At 37.4% G+C, this 18,614-nt stretch overlaps 1 protein-coding gene across 1 annotated transcript in view; it reads right to left on the reverse strand.

Moving 5' to 3' along the window:
• Positions 1-18,614, reverse strand: part of LOC142436540 (thyrotropin-releasing hormone-degrading ectoenzyme-like) — a gene marked incomplete at both ends in the record, with an annotated part of 102,055 nt that overhangs the window by 53,671 nt on the left and 29,770 nt on the right. Inside the window, 2 exons of the mRNA XM_075540121.1 lie at positions 15,857-15,912; positions 16,016-16,149. Of these exons, the coding sequence (XP_075396236.1) occupies positions 15,857-15,912; positions 16,016-16,149 (190 nt within the window). The remainder of the gene's footprint in view (positions 1-15,856; positions 15,913-16,015; positions 16,150-18,614) is intronic.

Genomic DNA, 18,614 nt, shown 5'->3' on the forward strand with positions numbered 1-18,614 from the left:
AGCCATCTATTCTCAATTTCATTCCTGAAAGGGCAGCATTTCTACAAAGTTAAGCAGTCACCTATCAACCTAAAATCAGTGGCTGTTCCTCTGATCTGGCTCAGAGTTTTGTGTTTTCAAGCACATCCTCTGACTTTTCACTTTTGCAATACGTAAAGAGATGATCACCACATGTTTCATCTGGCAAACTTTAAACCAAAGACTGGAGACCCATCAGAAAACAAAGAAGACCCTTTAATAAAATACATGTTGGTAAAAACCCAATAAGGAGATTTAAAGCAGATTCAGTGAGATTATTATAATCCAGTTTGCAAAAATATTAAGGCTATATTTGCAATGCTGTTACAATTCCTGAAACCAGGATTTAGATAAAAAATAAAATAAAACTGAAAGGCAGATTTTGAATGTTCTCAAAATGTGCTTCTTTATGAGCCATTTTATTGTCAGTGTCTAATTCACTGAATTTCCAGTTTCTCTAATATGACACAAATTTATAAGCGATGAAACAAGACAATAAAACTATAGTTATTAATTTTTAAATTATACATTCATCAAACATGTATTAAACACTACTGATGACTGCTAGCTAATATTTAGGGCACTACTAAGAGTGGCAGGAATAATCTCTAGACACATGTCCTTGTGTGTTATTACTGAAACAACTACTCTCAAAACCAAACTCAATGTCACAGAGCCATTTTTAATTTATAATGACCTTATACAATGGGGTAGAATTGCCTCCTTGGGTTTCCCAGGCTGTTGCCCTCGTCTTTCTCCAGAAGAGCAGCTAGGAGTTTCAAACTGATAGCTTTGTGGTTAGCAGCCAAACATGTAGCCACTATACCAGAGGGCTATCTTCATCTTTAATTAAGTTTGCAGATTAAAGATTAATCATGGCCTAACAAAAGTTGAGAAAGCACGTTGTGCTGAAAAAAAAATCATAGCATTGTGAATGAGGGGGAGTGCAGAGTGGGGACCCAGGGCCCATCTGGGGGAGATTGGATGTCTCCTAGCAGAAGGGCTGTGGGGACGTGACGAGCCAGTCAGAGTGTAGTATAGCAAAGGTGAAACATACAATTTTCCTTTAATTCTTAAATGCTTCCCCTCCCCCTACTATCATGATCCCAATTTTACCTTACCTGGATCGGAGAATGTATACTGTCACAGATAGGAACTGAAAATACAGGGAATCCAGGACAGATGACCCCCTTAGGATCAGTGGTAAGAGTGGCAATATTGGCAGGATAAAGGGAAGATGAGGGAGAAGTGGGGAAGAGATGACAAGGTCTACCTATAACCTCCTCCCTGGAGGACGGACAGCGGAGAACTAGGTGAGGGAGATGTGGGATGGTGTAAGATAAGATAAACTATTAATTATTTATAAATTATCAAGGGTTCAGGGGGAGGGGAAGCAGGGAGGACAGGGAAAAATGAGGAGCTGATACCAAGGGCTCAACTAGAAAGCAGATGTTTTGAGAATGATGATGGCAACATATGTACGAATGTGTTGGACACAAATGATGTATGTACGGATTGTGAAAAGAGTTGTATGAGCCCCTAATAAAATGATTTTAAAAAATTAAAAACAGCTATCCCTTGGAAAACTAATGTATGTAATGAGAGTTTCTAACATCCAATAAAAGTATCACTGTTACTCTCTAAAAGTGTTATAATATTAAAAGTTGCTATAAATTATGTATTCTGCATAATCGAAATATGTATCTAGGCAGTGACTAAATGCTGGCAGCCCATGGGTTATGAAGGTGTCCATCTCTTAATGGTGTCTTTAAAATTCCCAGGTCAGTCGGAGCAGGCGCACCGGTCCGTATTTAGCTGTCCAAGGGAAAGCTATAAGCTTCCTTCATGATTAAAGAGCTGCCAGTGCAACAAGTGAAGGCGATGAGATAAAGCATTTCAGTGCAATTGGGGCTGGTTTACTCGTTTCAAAATGAGGGCATTTACGTAGTTAAAGGGCAAGGAGTTGTTTTACAGGCTGGATGATCATAATCGAGGGTCTTCCTGTATATCAATAAACTAACTGCTCATGGTGAAGATGATGATGGCAACAACAGTGAGGATTACAATGAAGACAATTAGGGAGATTTACCTCGGGATCTTCCAGCGTCTCAACATACATGACACCCAAAGCAATATACATGAAGAAAGCAGGAGGTGAGTAAGAAGCCAGGAAAGAAAAGCTGCTGACAGTTATGGCAGGGTAGTTCACATACCAGCAGCATCATTCAAGGTGAACAGTTTTCAGTGGAGCTTCCAGACTAAGACCAACTAAGAACAAAGTGAAGGCTATTCACTTCAGAGTTATTAGGAACATAAAATGTCATGAACAGTCACGGAACACTGGCAACTATGCGGAAAAACGATGAACAGCAAGAGATCATGGTGAGCTATAGTGCAGGAAGGCAAGCCCCTCAAGTCAGAAGGCAATCCGTACACAGCTGATGGAGAGCTGCCACCTCAACTTAGAGCTGCACATGAGGAGGGGGAGGTAAACACGAGTGAGGACTACGGGGCACGTCACTGTGCTCTTGGGAAAGCCGCACGCGGACCAATGGCCATCATCTGAACAGAACGAGAGAAGACGGAATCATTTAGAATCAGGGCAGGTGAGCACAAGGGCTGTAATCTTTCAGCATCCTTGTTGAATCTGCGTGCTGAGAGATAACAGGAGAAAGTGGATTGCATACAGAGGAATGAAGTATTTGGATTGGAGGAAAGCTTGCTAGCAACCTATGATCGGCGGTTGACACAACCTTGCTTGCTGCAAGTGAGGAGGATGGGAGCACTTGCTGATGAAGATTAAGGACTGCAGTCTTTAGTGTGGATGACAAATTAATGTAAAGAAAAAACAAACCATCACAATTGGACCAATAGACATTATCCTGATAAATGTAGAGATGGTGATTTTGTTAAGAATTTCATCTTGCTTGGATCCACAGCAATTTTTATGGAAGCAGCAGTCAAAACAAGTAAAACATTGTACTGCACTGGGCGAATCTCCTGTCCCTAGTCCCCTTAAAATGGTGGACATGCAAGGCCATCGCGTTCAGGGCTAAGGTGTTCCTAACTGAAGCTGTGGCAATTTCAACAGATTCTTATGCAGGTGAGAGTTATCTACCCAGTAATAAATAATACAGAAGAATAGATACATTTGAATACAGTGCTGGTGAGGACTATTGAAAAGTGCGATGGACTGCCAAGAGAACCAACACATCAATCTTAAAAGTATGCCCTCTAGATGCAAGCATGATCAGACTTCATTGTACATACTTTGAACACGTGATCAGGATAAACCAATTTGTGGAGAAGGACATCTATTTGGTGAAGTCTGAGGGCACTGACAAAGATGAGAAGCCCGATGGAGTGACAAAGTGGCAGCAACAAAGGGTCCCAACCTAACAAGCACTGTGAGTCTGGTGCACAGTGTCGCTGTGAGCAGGAAGCAATTCGATTGTACCAAGCAACAACTAAAAGCGATCTCTGGATGGCTTTAGACTATGAACAAATTTTCCAAATAATTTTCATGTATTTTAAAATATGTTATTAAATACCATAGGTCAATGAAGCATTAATATACACATATTTTTGAAAACTGTGCTCAGAGCATGTGAATAAGTTTAAATAGCCAGCCCTTTTGTTATTACTGATTCCTATTTCATTTTCTTCTAATTTTCAGTTTTTATCAAACACTAAGCTCAAAAATATTTTTTAATAAATCACTTTATTGGATGCTCATACAACTCTTATCCGAATCCATCCATCCATCCATCCATCCATTGTGTCAAGCACATTTGTACATGTGTTGCTATCATCATTCTCAAAACATTTTCTTTCTACTTGAGCCCTTGGTATCAGCTTCTTGTTTTTTTCGCCTCCCTCCCCCCACTCTCCCTTCCATACCCTTCATAATATATATTTTTTCATGTCTTACACTGTCCCATGTCTCCCTTCACTCACTTTTTCAGTTGTCCATGCCCTAGGGAGGGGGTTATATTTAGATCAGCTATCTAGACACCACTTCCATTTCTAAGAAATTTTAAATCTCCACTTTACACAAGGGATAGCATGAATCACTCTCCTGCCACAAGCCATCTACTTTATAAATGTGTTTGCTCCCACTTACCTGTGTTTAATCTTTTAATGGATCCCCATGGTAAACTTTTATTCTCTTAATATGCTATCTTCCTTAAACTTTGCAGACCAAACTATATATTATGTATTTTAAAAGAACGTCGCATTAAGAGTGCCATAAGTTATCACTGTCTGTGCAGAAATAAGTGACATTTACTCAATGATTTTGTAATACTTATCCAAAGCATTTCTATATTGAATATTCTACTTAGCTACTGAATATCTTCCCTAGTAGACTGTGAGTTGAGCGTCTTGAGAAGAGTGAATCTGTCTTACTCGTTGGCATACCTTCCCAATCTAAAATATTGCCTCCAAAAATAAAAGAAACTAAACCAAATAAAACAATGATCAAAATATTTAGGTATTTTATCACTGATTTCAAAGATCGAGACATAATATAATCTGATTTGGAAGTAACTGAGTAATTGTTTACCTATACACAAGCAAGCACAACTGGGCTGTGATAAGTGTGTAAAGAGAACAATTCCCTCTGTAACATATCGAAATAAGAACGTTACTCTCCATACAGTATTTCATACATCCCATGCATATTCAGTCAAAGTCAAAATAGAGTTTTAATGTAATATGCCAAACTGATTACAAAATTGCTAATAAGAGAAAAACTGTCAGGTTTCAAAGAAGAGCAACAGGAAATGCTTACCAATGATGCCATCCTATACAGTAATGTAAAGAGAACCACACAGTATGGGAGCCAAACAACAACAAAAACAAAGCCCAAAAGAATACCAACAGACCAATGACAATCCCCTGTAAATAGTAAGATATTATATAAAATTACCAAATAAAAATGCTTAAAATTAATTAAAATAACTGGTTATGAGTGTGTTAATGCTAAAGGAAATTAGATCTACATTTTATCCCGTATAATAAAAGAGAAGAAAGAGTTGACGAATTGTATTGCAAACTAAAGTAACAACTGAAGTACAAAGATATTCTAAATTCTTAGGGGAGCCTTCTATGGACAGTAGACCTAGAGAGCCACAAAAGGAATAGTTTGACAATTTTGAACATTCTTTGAATGTAAACTACCCAACAAAGTTAAAATAAAGAAATCAACATAGTACTGTGAAAACATCCAATAAAATGTAGCCTAGAAAAAGGATTAACATCCCAGATACCCACAACAATGAAAATAAAGTAGGATAAAAGAAAAAACCCTTTGTTGATTTTCTATTATGCTTTAATCCTTCATTAATCAGAAAACACTTCACAGAATAAAAATCAAAATTCACAAATACATTTGGAAGGATGCATAATCACATTTGCTAAACGTTAAAAACTTAAAAGTATTTATACTACCTATTGTATTCGCTTTGAGTTGTGAGGGAATTGGAATTTTTAGGTGCGTGGTTGATGAACCTTTACACTGGTAGAATCTCTTGGAATGTATCAAAGTGTTTATACATTTTGTATCAAATATTCCACTTACAATAACAAATTAATAAGTCATTTTTATAATAAAAGATTGTTCAAAATATTCACTGCAGTCATGATTATAGTACTGAAAAATTAGAATCAAACTCTCCAGACATATTTTTACAAATGAGAGTAGAGAACGAATGCTTTCATATGTAAATATTAAACCCTGTGAAAATACAAAGAATGAATGAGCATATAGTATTAGTACTTTCACATCTGAGGAGGGTTAAATGAGTATGGAGCAAGAGCAAAAGAAGGTTTTCATACTATATTTATGTTTTGTTTTAGTCTTGACAATTAGAAAGCGTTCAGTGGTTACTTATATATTTTAATATAGCCATAAATAAGAATACCTAGAGCAGTTTACTGAAAAGAGTTGCATAGAAGTCGATCCTTTCAACAATCAATGACTGATTAATTCAACAACACACACAAATACAACATTGCACTATGGATTGGAGTAGCAAGCAGTAGTATAAGGATGAGATAATGCACTATCCTCAGGATAAGGCTACACTCATCTAACTCACTCTAACCCACTGCAACCCAGTCAATGCAGACCCACAGCGAGTCTATAGGGCAGCGTAGAACGGTCCCTTTGAGTTTCAAAGACTGTAACTTTTTTTTAATTACTTTTATTGGGGGCTCTTACATCTCTGATCACAATCCATACAATCATCTATTGTGTCGAGCCCATTTGCACGGATGCTGCCATCCTCATTTTCAAAGCATTTTCTTTCTACTTGAGCCCTTCATATCAGCTCCTCATTTTTCTCCCTCCCCCCCTACCCACCACCCTCCTGAACTCTTGATGAGTTATAGATTATTATTTTCATATCTTAAATCTTCCTCTGTTGCCCCTCACCCAGTTTTCTGTTGTTCGTCCCCATGGGAGGGGGTTTATGTTGATCCTTGTGATCGATTTCTCCTTTCTCCCCTCACCTTCCCCTTATCCTCCTGGTATCTCTATTCTCATTGTTGGCCCAGAGGGGTTTATGGATTCCCTGTGTTGCAGGCTCTTATATGTAGCACTGTGCATGTTTTGGTCTAATCCGATTTGTAAGGTAGAATTGAGGTCATGATAGTGTGGGGGAAGGAAGCATTAAAGAATTAGAGGAAAGTTGTGTGTTTCAATGGTGCTCTACTGCACTGGCTCATCTCTTCCTTGTGACCCTTCTGTGAGGGGATGTCCAATTGTCTACCTACGGGCTTTGGGTCTCTACTTCTCCCCCCAACCCCCCACTCCCATTCACATTGAGTATAATTTTGTTCTGGGTCTTAGATGCCTAATACCTGATCCTTTTGACACATCATGATCGCACAGGCTGGTGTGTTTCTTCCATGTGGGCTTTGTGGCTTCTCAACTATATGACCACTTGTTTATCTTCAAGCTTTTAAGACCCCAGATGGTATATCATTTGATACCCGGGCACCATCAGCTTTCTTCACCACATTTGCTTATGCACTCATTTTGTCTTCAGTGATTTTGTTGGGAAGGTGAGCATCACAGAATGCCAGATTATTAGAAAAAAAATGTTCCTGTATTGAGGGAGTACTTGAGTCGAGGCCCGATGTCCATCTACAACCTTAATTCTTAACATATAGATATATGTACATAGATCTATTCCCCTCTCATTATATATTTACATATGTACATGCCTGTATTTAGACATCTATAAATGTTCTTTGCGCCTCCTGGTTCTTTCCTCTATTTCCTTTTACGTTCCTCTTGTCCCACCATCATGTTCATGTTAGGCCTTCATTTGGGTTTAGTAATCCTTGCTGCTACATTGCCCTTGGTTAGGGCCCACTAGGCATCTGAAGTCTTTCTCTCCATTGATTTTAGTTCACTTCTTGTTCTCTTATCCCTGGGTTGGTATCTCATCCCCTTCCTTTCTCCCACCTCCCTTTCTCCAGTATCCCTCCAGAATCATCAGTCCATTCTTATCTTCTCCGAATTGTTTATCCCACCTATCTTATTTAGATAGAAGACATGCAGAGACATTAATAAGCACAAAAACCAGGCAAAGCCAAAAGAGACAACAAAGGAAGTCAAAATCAACAAAACAATAAAATAACCAAAACCAAAAAGAAAGCCACTGATAAAAGTGGAAAAGCCTCTAAATAGTTCAAGGTCTCTTTGCTAGCCTTTAAGAGTGCTTTCTAGTCAAGTCTGATGGGGTCTCACATTCTGTCTCCAAAGTCTATTTTTTGTATTCACTGGAGATTTCACCACTTTGTTCCCCTTGCTGCTCTGTTGCATGCCTTCGGTGTTTCCCTCCAGGGTGATGGGGTCAGACTGGCACATGCACTGTGTCTGCAGTGTTGTCCCCCTTAGCGCTATGGCTCAGTGAGGGACGTTGTGCCTCATAGTGGGGCCAGCCCTATGGTCCTCTCTGTGCATTGTCTGATCTGTGCAGAAATATCGTCCTTGGGGCTTGCTGGGCCAGGATGAGTTCCCCTCCCTCTCCATCCCTTTTCCTTTGTCCTGTGTGCTCTAATCAGATGTGCCCCTCTCCCCAGGCTGTAGGAGAGAGACCAGTCTTCAACCCCATGTGCCAAGATGTGACTACAACATACCGGCATGTACCAGGGAACCGATAGACAGGTGTGCGGGGCCAGCCCCAAACCCAACTATGTGGACACCCCCACCCCTTCGCTAGAAGAATGCACTTCAGAGGACAGCACTGAGACTGTAACTCTTGACAGGAATTGAAAGTCTCATCTTTCAATCCTGTGTAGAAGTTGGTGATTTCAAACTGCTGACCTTTCAGATTTCAGACCAACAGGTAAGCACTATGTCATCAGTGCTCCTCTACCAAGCATGTTGCCAGTTCACACGAAGTATATAGAACAATACAGAATTACCCCCTAGGATTTCCAATTGGCAAATCTGTCTCTCTCTCTCTCTCTCTCTCTCTCTCTCTCTCACACACACACACACACACAAACACACACTGGACTTGCTAAAAAAAATACCTATTCTTGCTGGGGAGGGTAGACAAGGCTTTTTTTTTAAGTAGAACCATTTTTTAAATGAATACTTATATCTTCAATTGACTAAGCAAACGGGGATTTAAGAATTTTCAAATACTGGGCAAAATTCCTATGATTTGGGGTCAGAACAACTGCTGCTCAATTGTTTGAGGTTATCCCCCATCCCTAACTTAAGAGCTGCCCAATTTTTGCTGAGCTGAGTGACTTTTAACCTTGATTTCTCAGCTATACAATTTTGATAGTGACCAGTTCATGAAGTGCTTTTACTGAGAAGTATGAATGAGATCCTTCGAGAATTTCATGAATATTTGCTATCTTCTACTCAGTCTCTTTGAACATGCTTAATGGAGCAGGATGTAGTCAGACTCCAAAGGTTGACAATAGATTAAATAACATAATTAGAGAATTTACTAGCATATACTAAAATATGTATGTCCTGCAAGTCCAAGTAAATGCAAAACATTTCCCCAATTAAATCTGAGTTTGGATTTCTTGTGGTTAGTGCCTCAGAGTTAATTCCAACTCGTAGTGACAAGCACAACAGAAAGAAACACTGCGCACTCTTACAACCTTTCCTGTGTGGGATCATTGCAACCATTTTGGCAATGAAACCCCACACCAAACTCACTGCCATCGAGTTGATGGCGACTCAGAGCAACCCTATAGGACAAGATGGAACCGTGCCTGGAGGTTTCTGAGACTCGAACACAGTGGTGCTCCACCTTCCTAATGCTGTGATCCTGTCACACAGTTCCTCATGGGGGAGTGACCCCCCAACCACAGAATTCTTTTCTTTAAAAAAAAAAAAACCAACATTTTATTAGGGGCTCATACAACTCTTTTTAAATTTTTTCTCAGTTTTATTTATTGATCTTTCTTTTTTTCTTTTTTTACATTTTATTAGGGACTCATACAACTCTTATCACAATCCATACGTATACATACATCAATTGTATAAAGCACATTCATACATTCCCTGCCCCAATCATTCTCAAAGCATTTGCTCCCCACTTAAGCCCTTTGCATCAGGTCCTCTCATAGAATTATTTTCATTGCCACTTCATCACTGTCATTTTGCTACTGTTTTGAATCAGGAGACTTCTGTGAAAGGGCCGTTCCACCCCCACAGGAGTTGCGACCCACAGGTTGAGAACCACTGCTTTAATTCTTCTTGGGAGTATTAAGTCCCAGCTTTCACTCCAGGAGCAGATGGTGATTTCTGGCTGCTGGCTTTACCATTAGCAGGCTGATGAGTGATTACTATGCCACCAGGGCTCCTCGGAGGAGACATTTTGTTCCTGCCAAAGCACTAGCTACTTTGGATTGAAGGTCAGTAATTCTCCCAGATAATCTCAGCGGTGGGCAACTGTGAAATGTTCTAGCAGCTCCTCTGATGCCAGACAGGAACTTGGGTTCATTTTCACAGTTGGAGTTCCCACCTGTAGAAGAGTAAGTACCCAAGTGGTGCAAATAGGAAGCGTTCAGCTACTAACCCAAAGGTTGGTGGATCAAATTTATCCGGAACTTTCTGAGAAGAAGGCCTGGCTATCTGCTTTCCAATGGTACCAGCCTTGAAATATTGATGGAGTAATTTCACTCTGCACATGAGTACCTTTTTCTTTTTCACTCACTCTCAACTGTGGACTAGCCCCTCCTGATGACACGTTCAAAGTACTTGACGTAAGTCTCACCAGCCTTACCTTGAAGAAGCATTTGGTCTGTACTGTTTCAAAGACAGTCTGGTCACTTTTTCTGGCAACCCAGGTAAATACAATATTCTTTGTCAATACCATATTCAAATGACTCATTATTCTCCAGTCTGTGTCCATCTTTCTCATGCACATGAAGAGATTGAAAATATCATGACTTTGATAAGGCACACTTTAATCTTGCAAGTGACATCTTTGCTCTTTAACATATTAAATAATCCTTTTACAGATTTAATTGATGTCTCGATTGCTTCTTTGCATGAGTGTAATTGTGGTATCAAATAAAACAAAATGCTTCACAATTTCAATTCTCCCCACCACCGCCTTCCATTTATCATGATGTCCCTATTAGTTCAGTTGTATTTATTTTTCATTAGGCAGAATTGTGAGGATTTATTTTTTCCTTAGGGAGAAGTACAATCCATGCTGAATGCTGTAGCCTTTTATCTTTATCAGTAAATGCTTCAGGTCCTCTTGACTGCTGGCAAGCAAGGTGTGCCATCTGCATATGGAAAGTTGTTTATGAGCCTTTTTACAATCATGATGGTGCGTTCTTCTTGCAGTCTGGCATCTGGGATCATTTTTCTCAGCATCCCCTTGATTGCCCAGTGACTGCTTCTGGGTCTTTCTATAGGCTCTGCATGAGCGCTATTAAGTATTCTTCGTAGAGTAATCCATAGGTTGTTTTGGGATACACAATCAAATGCCTGTGCATTGTCAACAAACCACATCCATCTGATATCTACAATCATATAGTTCATCTCACATCCTCTTCTCAATCCAGCTTGAATTTCTGTCTTTTCTCTATGTATTGTTATAACTATTTTAAACTTATTATCAGCAAAAATTTACTTTCATGTGATATTATGATTTTGTTTTAATAATTTACACAACATATTAGGCCACTTTTCTTTGGAATGAGCAAATACATGAATTTCTTCCAGTTGGTTGATGGGGTAGCTGTTTCCTATAATACTTGACATGGATGAGGGAGTGTTTCCAGCTTATGGCTAGTTATTGAAATATCTCAATTGCTATTCTGTCCGTTCCTGAATCTTTTTTTTTCTTCAATATTTTCAGTGAAGCTTGGGCTTCTTCCTGTTATACTATAGGTTCTTGATTAAGATGCTACCTCTAAAATGGTTGAATGTGACCAAATTTTTGGGTACAGTAACTATGATTCTTTCATTCTTATTTTAATACTTCCTGCATTATTAAGCATATTTTCCATAGAATCCTTTGGTATTTTCGCTCAAGGCTTGAGTTTTTTCCTTATTTATTTCATTTTGAAAAATGCTGCATGTTGTTCTGTGTAGGATTTCTAACTGAATGTTCATGCATATTCATCATAATGCTTCACTTGTCTTCTTGAGCGAGCCTATAAAACTTTCAAGTCAGATTTTACTTTGTCTTTAATTTTTCCATTTGCTTTAGTTGCTCTATGATCAATAAATAGCAAGGTTCAGAGTCCCTTCTGACATCTACTTTGATGTCTTCTATCTTTCCTGTCTTTTTAATGACCTTTTGCTCCCTTCATCTATGATGCTCATGATGTCATCCCAGAATCATCTAGTCTTTTATCATTAATGATCAGGCAATGCTGCAAGGCTATTATTGAGATATTCTCTAAATTCAGGTGGGATATACTCACCTGAATACTCTTATATTTTTATCCTACTAGACTTGTTCTCATCTTTTTCAGTTTCAATTTGAACTTGCACAATAGCAATTGATGGTCTGTTCCATAGTTTGCCTTGTTCTAATTCTGGATAAGGATACGGAGCTTCCCTATCTGCCTTTCCACACATTGAGGAGATTTGATTCTTGGGTGTTACATCCATGTGGCTTTGTTTACAACTACATATGTTAAAATGAAGGTATCTCATGATCATTTTAAAAATTCATAATTATTGCTCTAATAACATTTGCATATTCCCTGGTGAATTTTAATAAATGAGAATAAAATGGTTTGTTTCAAGTGTTTAAGACTTCCAAAATTAAAATGGAAAGCAATGTTCTGACTCAGTCAACAAGGAATATAAATTAGGGGATATATTTCTAATAATATTCTAACAGACAGACAAAGGTTATAAATATTTTAAATATTACATTTAAAATTAACATGTTAATGAGTGAAAAATATTCACATATTTTCCATTTTCTTTTGCTCTCTGTCTTTAAAATATCACTACTTGTTTTCTCATAAGCATTCTAAAACTTTCAGAATACGAGAAGGTACCCACTAAAGGGAAAAAATAAATGGAATTATTTTTTCAAAACTATAAATTTAAAATTTTTAAATAAAACAACCTTTATCACCTTCAAAGTACTCTCCATTACCCTTAACACATTTGTCATATTTGTGATTCCATTCTTGGAAACATTAAAAGTCATCTGTTCGGATGGCTGACAGTACCTCCCTCATTATTTTCTTCACCTTCTGTGTCGTCAAATTGCTGTCCTTTCATGTCCCTCTGGATTCACGGACATAAAAAGAAGGTGCACAGAGTGAGGTCAGGTGAGTTAAGATGCATGGGGCCAGAGGGGCATGCTGTTTTTTCACCCCAAATTGGCACACTGAGATGGCTACCTGAGCAGGTGCATTGTTGTGGTGGCAGAACCAGAGTCCCATCTGCCACAAATAAGGTCTTTTTTGTGGCACAGTTACTCTATCATTTCAGAACCTCTAAATAGAAAGCTTGATTAATAATCTGACCTGGTGGAAGGAACTCCAAGTGGATTATGAGTCAACATTTTTGTCTTTTTGAGATGTCGACGGATGTCTAGAATGAGTTTTATCATCAATCGGCATTTTACCTTTCTTGAAATAAGAAAAGCATTCATACACTTGAGTTTCTGAAGCATATTTTCCAGGCAGGAAATAAAATTTCACAACTGCATCCTGTTCTCTTACATTGGCCAAAAGAAAAACTGATTTCCAGTGATATTACTTCTACAAAAAAAAAAAAAAATTCACTGAGACCAGAAAGAACTTTCCCAGGTGACGCCACTGGGTGCGCTAAGAGCAAGTTACTCACCTACCAAGAAAAATGCATAGTGTGAAAGTTATGCCCAGTGGGGCTTTTTTCTCCATTTGGGGGGCGGGGGTTCCCCCTCTTTATAGAAATGTCTTTTTAAAGTCCTTCAGTTTTCTAAAGTAAACTTCCCTTTTATTAAAATAAATGGCATTGCTGTTGAAGTGTAGGCTCTTGTCCTTTTTAACAGTATGGGTTCGACCGTCCTACAAGTTGGATGCACACACGTGCCCTGTTAATTGCTAGCAGCGTTACGTGGTCAGGTTCAACGACTTCTCTGATCCTCAGCTTCCTTATTTATAAAACAGTAACAGGATCATTCGACATATAAAAAACAAACTTTTGAAAGGCAAGGATGTTACTTTGAGGACTAAGGTGCCATGGTCTTTTCAATTACCTCACACGCATGTGACCATGATAAGTTGGACACTGAATAAGGAAGACTGAAGAAGAGTCAACACATTTGAATCATGGTGCTGGCAAGAAAATATTGAGAATACAATGCATGTGAAGTGAATAAACCAATCTGTCTCAGAAGATGGGCAGCCATAATGCTGCTTGAACTTCATCTCATTTACTATGGGCATGATGGAGACCCGCCCCTAGAAAGGAATAGCACACTTGGTAAAGCAGAGGAGCAGAGACAAAGACGTCTTGACGCTGTGGTGCAACAATAGGATTGGACATAAGAACAGAGGGGGAGCGCGGCACGGGACTGGCATGTTGTGTCCTGTTTTACATGGGGTAACTGTACGTCAGAACAGACATAAGGGCACCGACAGCAGCAACAACCAATCCTACATATTTCATAAGGCTTTATCAATTATTCATTAAATGAATAACTGTACACAGATTTGTGCCTGGTGCCTTTTAAGTTTCAGGTAATTGTTAGTTCATGATATAAGTTTTCTTCTAGCTACTTTAACTTTCTGTGGTAATCTATTGCACTACTTGCTTGTCTTGATTTTCTCTGGGTGAAATATTGGAGTAAGTGTATGCTCATTGACTTTCTGGATTTTTTGGAACTTCTATGTCGACTTAATCTTTCCACTGTATCTAAAACATACTTTAAAGTCTTTACATCATACTTTCAAGCAAAAAATACCTCTTAATCATTATTTTCACACATCGGTATCTAAGGAGATCCTCTCAATCTCTATTATTTCTAAATGTTTGCCCAATAAGTTGATGTTGTAATATGGAATAATTCTTAATTACCTGGTTGTAAGCAAAAAATGCTTCTAATTAAACAACTGTTTTGAATAAATACAACTGTATTAGACATTTTATTGCTGTTAAATGATCCTTAGTCTTAGCATTCTGTGAGCAGCTATTTTTGAACCTGAAGTTCCACCCAAAATGAGGCACTGACATCAAGTAACAGAAAATATTGATACTGGTTCTTGGCTTCTTTAACAAGGAAACAGCAAAGGCCAGATATAAATTTCTTTTAAAAGAACCACTGAAAGTCCTTTACCTTTTTTTAAATGAGGTTTTCCTTATATATATTATTATTTATTTAATGAGTGCTGTTTTCTGAAACCTGATTCCAAGCTTTGATTTTGCCTCTATCAAAGTAGTTATCTGGGATCGATATTTAGACTCATTGGTTTTGATTAAATACAAAGCTCTAGGGAACTATATGCTTTTTAACATGCAGAAGAAAGTTGCTATGTGATGGGATGTGCACACTGTGAAAGCAGTTTAATGCCCCGTTATGAGACAGTGCCTAATGCACGAGACATCTCTAGGTGGTTTTCACAGTATCATAGGAGAATTAACATAACGAATAATGACAAACACTTAAGTTAAGAGAACCACTGTGTCCTAATCTGTAGCTTGTAAAATCAAATTAGTAAATTAAAATTTGCATGTGAAGCAGTACAAACAATTCAGAACTGAGCTGTTTTACTAGTTCGTCTCCAAACTGAATAAATCACTTGGGTTTATTTTCAAATTATTTAATTTAAATAATTTTATTTAATTATGCAAAGCATAATTTACTTTAATAGTATAACAAATTATGAAAAATATCAATGAAAATGCTACTATAAGATTGTTATGACTCTTTTCTTGAGATGTTTAATCTGCATTTTTAATCAAAATTTGGAACTACCTGTTTCTGAAAGCAATAGCTTTTCATAATGCACCACATTTTAAAAAGATATACTAATCTATGTAAGAGAAAAAAACTGCTAACACTGAAAAGTGTAGTCTATCAAACATTAAATATGGTGCAATGGCCATTTTGTAGAGTTAATTAGTGAAATGGTGAAGCAATTATTAATCTCCAGAGAGGTCAATCGAATTTTCAGTAGAAATTGATCAAGCTTCTTCTGACTCAGAAACACCCTATGGCTAACTATTGATCAAGATTATATGATTATAATTCATATCCCACCCCCAGAGCACATGAAACAAATTATTTCAAAAGATTACTCAAAACATACACGCGATTGAGTTTAATAGAGAAAGTCTCACTAGTGTGAGTCTTGATTGGGTAGTTGCATAGGAAAACACACCTACCTGGCTAGGCTGAAGGCATCGTCGATCAAACCTGCTCGGTTACTGACTGAGAGAACCTATGAGGCCAACCAGAAAAATATTGTCCTGGTTAGAAATTTAGAATTAAAATCCAGGGTTCACATCTGAAAACGGATCTTAAAGATAAAATCCAGAATTTACCTCATGGTTCCTTATTAACTGTTCGATTAATAATCTCCAATTCCTTAGGTCATAGTTGACCCTAAAGTATCTGGTTTGATTGATGTTCCCCAACAACCAGCTTCCTTTGCCCAGAGAAGTGATCCTGTGGTGCTCTACAAACAGCATGTTTTTCAGGATGAAATAGATTTAGATGTTAATGATATATAAAGTATATTTTCTTAATACCAAGGTAAAGTTACTAATAATTATTATTGCTCAATTAAAAGCTAATCTTTCACGTAATCATTTGCATCTAGGATATACCAGTAAATGTTTAGTAGGTTATAACTAGCCTCTATTCCTGACAAAATCCCTATCCCCTACACATAATTGTTTTTTCAACATACATGTGACCTAACATGTACTTGTGTCTGTGTGACATAGACTATATATGCATATAGTATGATTAGAATGAAGGGAAAAGTTTTGAGAACTACATTCTCTTAACGCGTTCAGTAAGAAAGTTATTAAAACAATCGAGCTCATTTATTTCAGAGTCATGGGTGTTCCTTGCCTCTTCCTTGTGCTTTCTTGGAAATACTATAAATAACAGATGATGCAGCATCATCAATAACGCCGGAAAAAGAGACTGCATTTACTTAAGACTCTAATATTTCTACACATAATTAAAAACAAAGATAATAAATTCTGCTTATTGGAATCACCTTGGAAAATAGTAACTTGATTATATTAGCCAGGTAATTCAATTAAAGAAAGCGAGCTGGTAAAAACAATCTTATAACTTCTTACACATTTAACTCCTACAAATATGGTACATATGGAGAATGCTATTCATTTTCAATTGTTTCCTTATTTATTTACAAACCATAGGTCACAATTCCAATGATTTTGTACTTCATTGTGGATGCTTTCAGACCTTGTGTGTCCTAGAACCTGCATACTCTTTAAATAAAATATTTTTAATCTTTGTGCATAAATGTAAGGAAATATATGTAAGTGTACACGTATACATGTATAAAACCACTGCCATGGAGTCAGTTCTAACTCACAGTGACCCTATCGGGAAGAACGGAACTGCTGCTCCTGGTTATGAGGTCAGCTAGCCTCATCTTTCTCTGAAGGAACAGCTGGCTAGTTTGAACCAACTTGCAGTCCAAATGCTTAGCTTGCTATGCCACCGTTTACTATAGCATGTGTTCATGTTCTCTATCTACAAAGCCTCCAGGATTCAGCAGAGCTTATGCTAAAACAGTGTCTCATGCCCAAGGGAAAAATAAATCATTTCCATGATAGCTCACACCAGAAAATGTATCACAGAGACCATGTGCAGCCCATTGGAGTCAGCTTCAGTCCATTGTCAATGTTTTTACATCTCAGACTCCAAATCAGGTTTTCCTATTATTTCCCCAAGGACGCATTCAAACATATAGTTTTTGAATGGAATCTCTTTACATAGAGTCCATCAGAAAATAATTCTACTACCACAAAAGATATCGTGGACAAAAGTGGTCATTAATTGCTCAAAACTGGAATGAAGTGGAAGATTTAGTCCAAACATGCCAGCAAGATGAAGAGGCACCTATTACAGTCCACTAAAATATAATCCCAAACTATTGAAAAAAATCTAATATTTAATGTTTCAAAGCACTGTACTTTGGCCACATTTATATGTAGTACCCGTGCAAACGAGGTTCAGACAGTTGTAATTCAATTGTCCAACACAGCTGAAAATAGTCCATCTCAGGTCTTCCACCATCTAGGCTTCTTTCTAGTCTGGTCTATGCTCCTGACACAACGTGGTATAGTGCTTTTACTATCATAAAATACACATTTTCACATTCCTTCTCTCTTTTTAATTTGAAAGGAGAAATATGACAGTTAAAATAAACTAGAATAGGGGCAAGAAAGTCATGCCCGACTATACATCTATATACATAAATGTTTAAACTTCGATAGCATATTCCTTTTTTAAAACCACTTTACCTATAACCTGATGGACAAACAATGGCCTATAAGGTCCCTTTCAATGCTACAATTCAATGGAAAAGAAATGGTACACATTCTCTTAGGCTGACAATTGATCTCTAGTTTAATAGTGGTATGCAGAAGGAAAAGTCTATCAAGTTCTATTTTAGAGTATGAATGATTTTCTCTACCTATGAGACTTTATAATCTCCTTTTCTTCAAAACTTCAATGTTTATCCACACAATTGCTATAAAGAAGCTTTAGAATATCATCCCCATTTTATGGATGCAATGATGACAAGAGATATAGTTAACAAGAAAATGTGGCAAGTATAAAAAATAAAATTGAAACATTAAGGATACTGTTTCTGTTGATCAACTTTGACTTTATTTTCATGCATCTGTAAGTTCACAATGATCTATTCCTTATAAAATATTAAAATCATGTCTGAATTCACAGAATAAATTGGATCTCCCCACTCCTTAAGTAGTCACTTTATAGGTGATAATATTTAAAATTCAAGCCTCATATCTGATCATATAATTTAGGGTTTTACAGGTTTCAAATTGTCATGATTTATAATTATTAAATATAATTTAAAAGTTATTTCATGCTCATCTTTTATATAAATCTCATGTGATATAATTGGCT

The sequence above is a fragment of the Tenrec ecaudatus genome, unplaced genomic scaffold (assembly GCF_050624435.1).
Source record: "Tenrec ecaudatus isolate mTenEca1 unplaced genomic scaffold, mTenEca1.hap1 Scaffold_3863, whole genome shotgun sequence".
In the NCBI taxonomy this organism is placed as follows: Eukaryota; Metazoa; Chordata; class Mammalia; order Afrosoricida; family Tenrecidae; genus Tenrec; species Tenrec ecaudatus.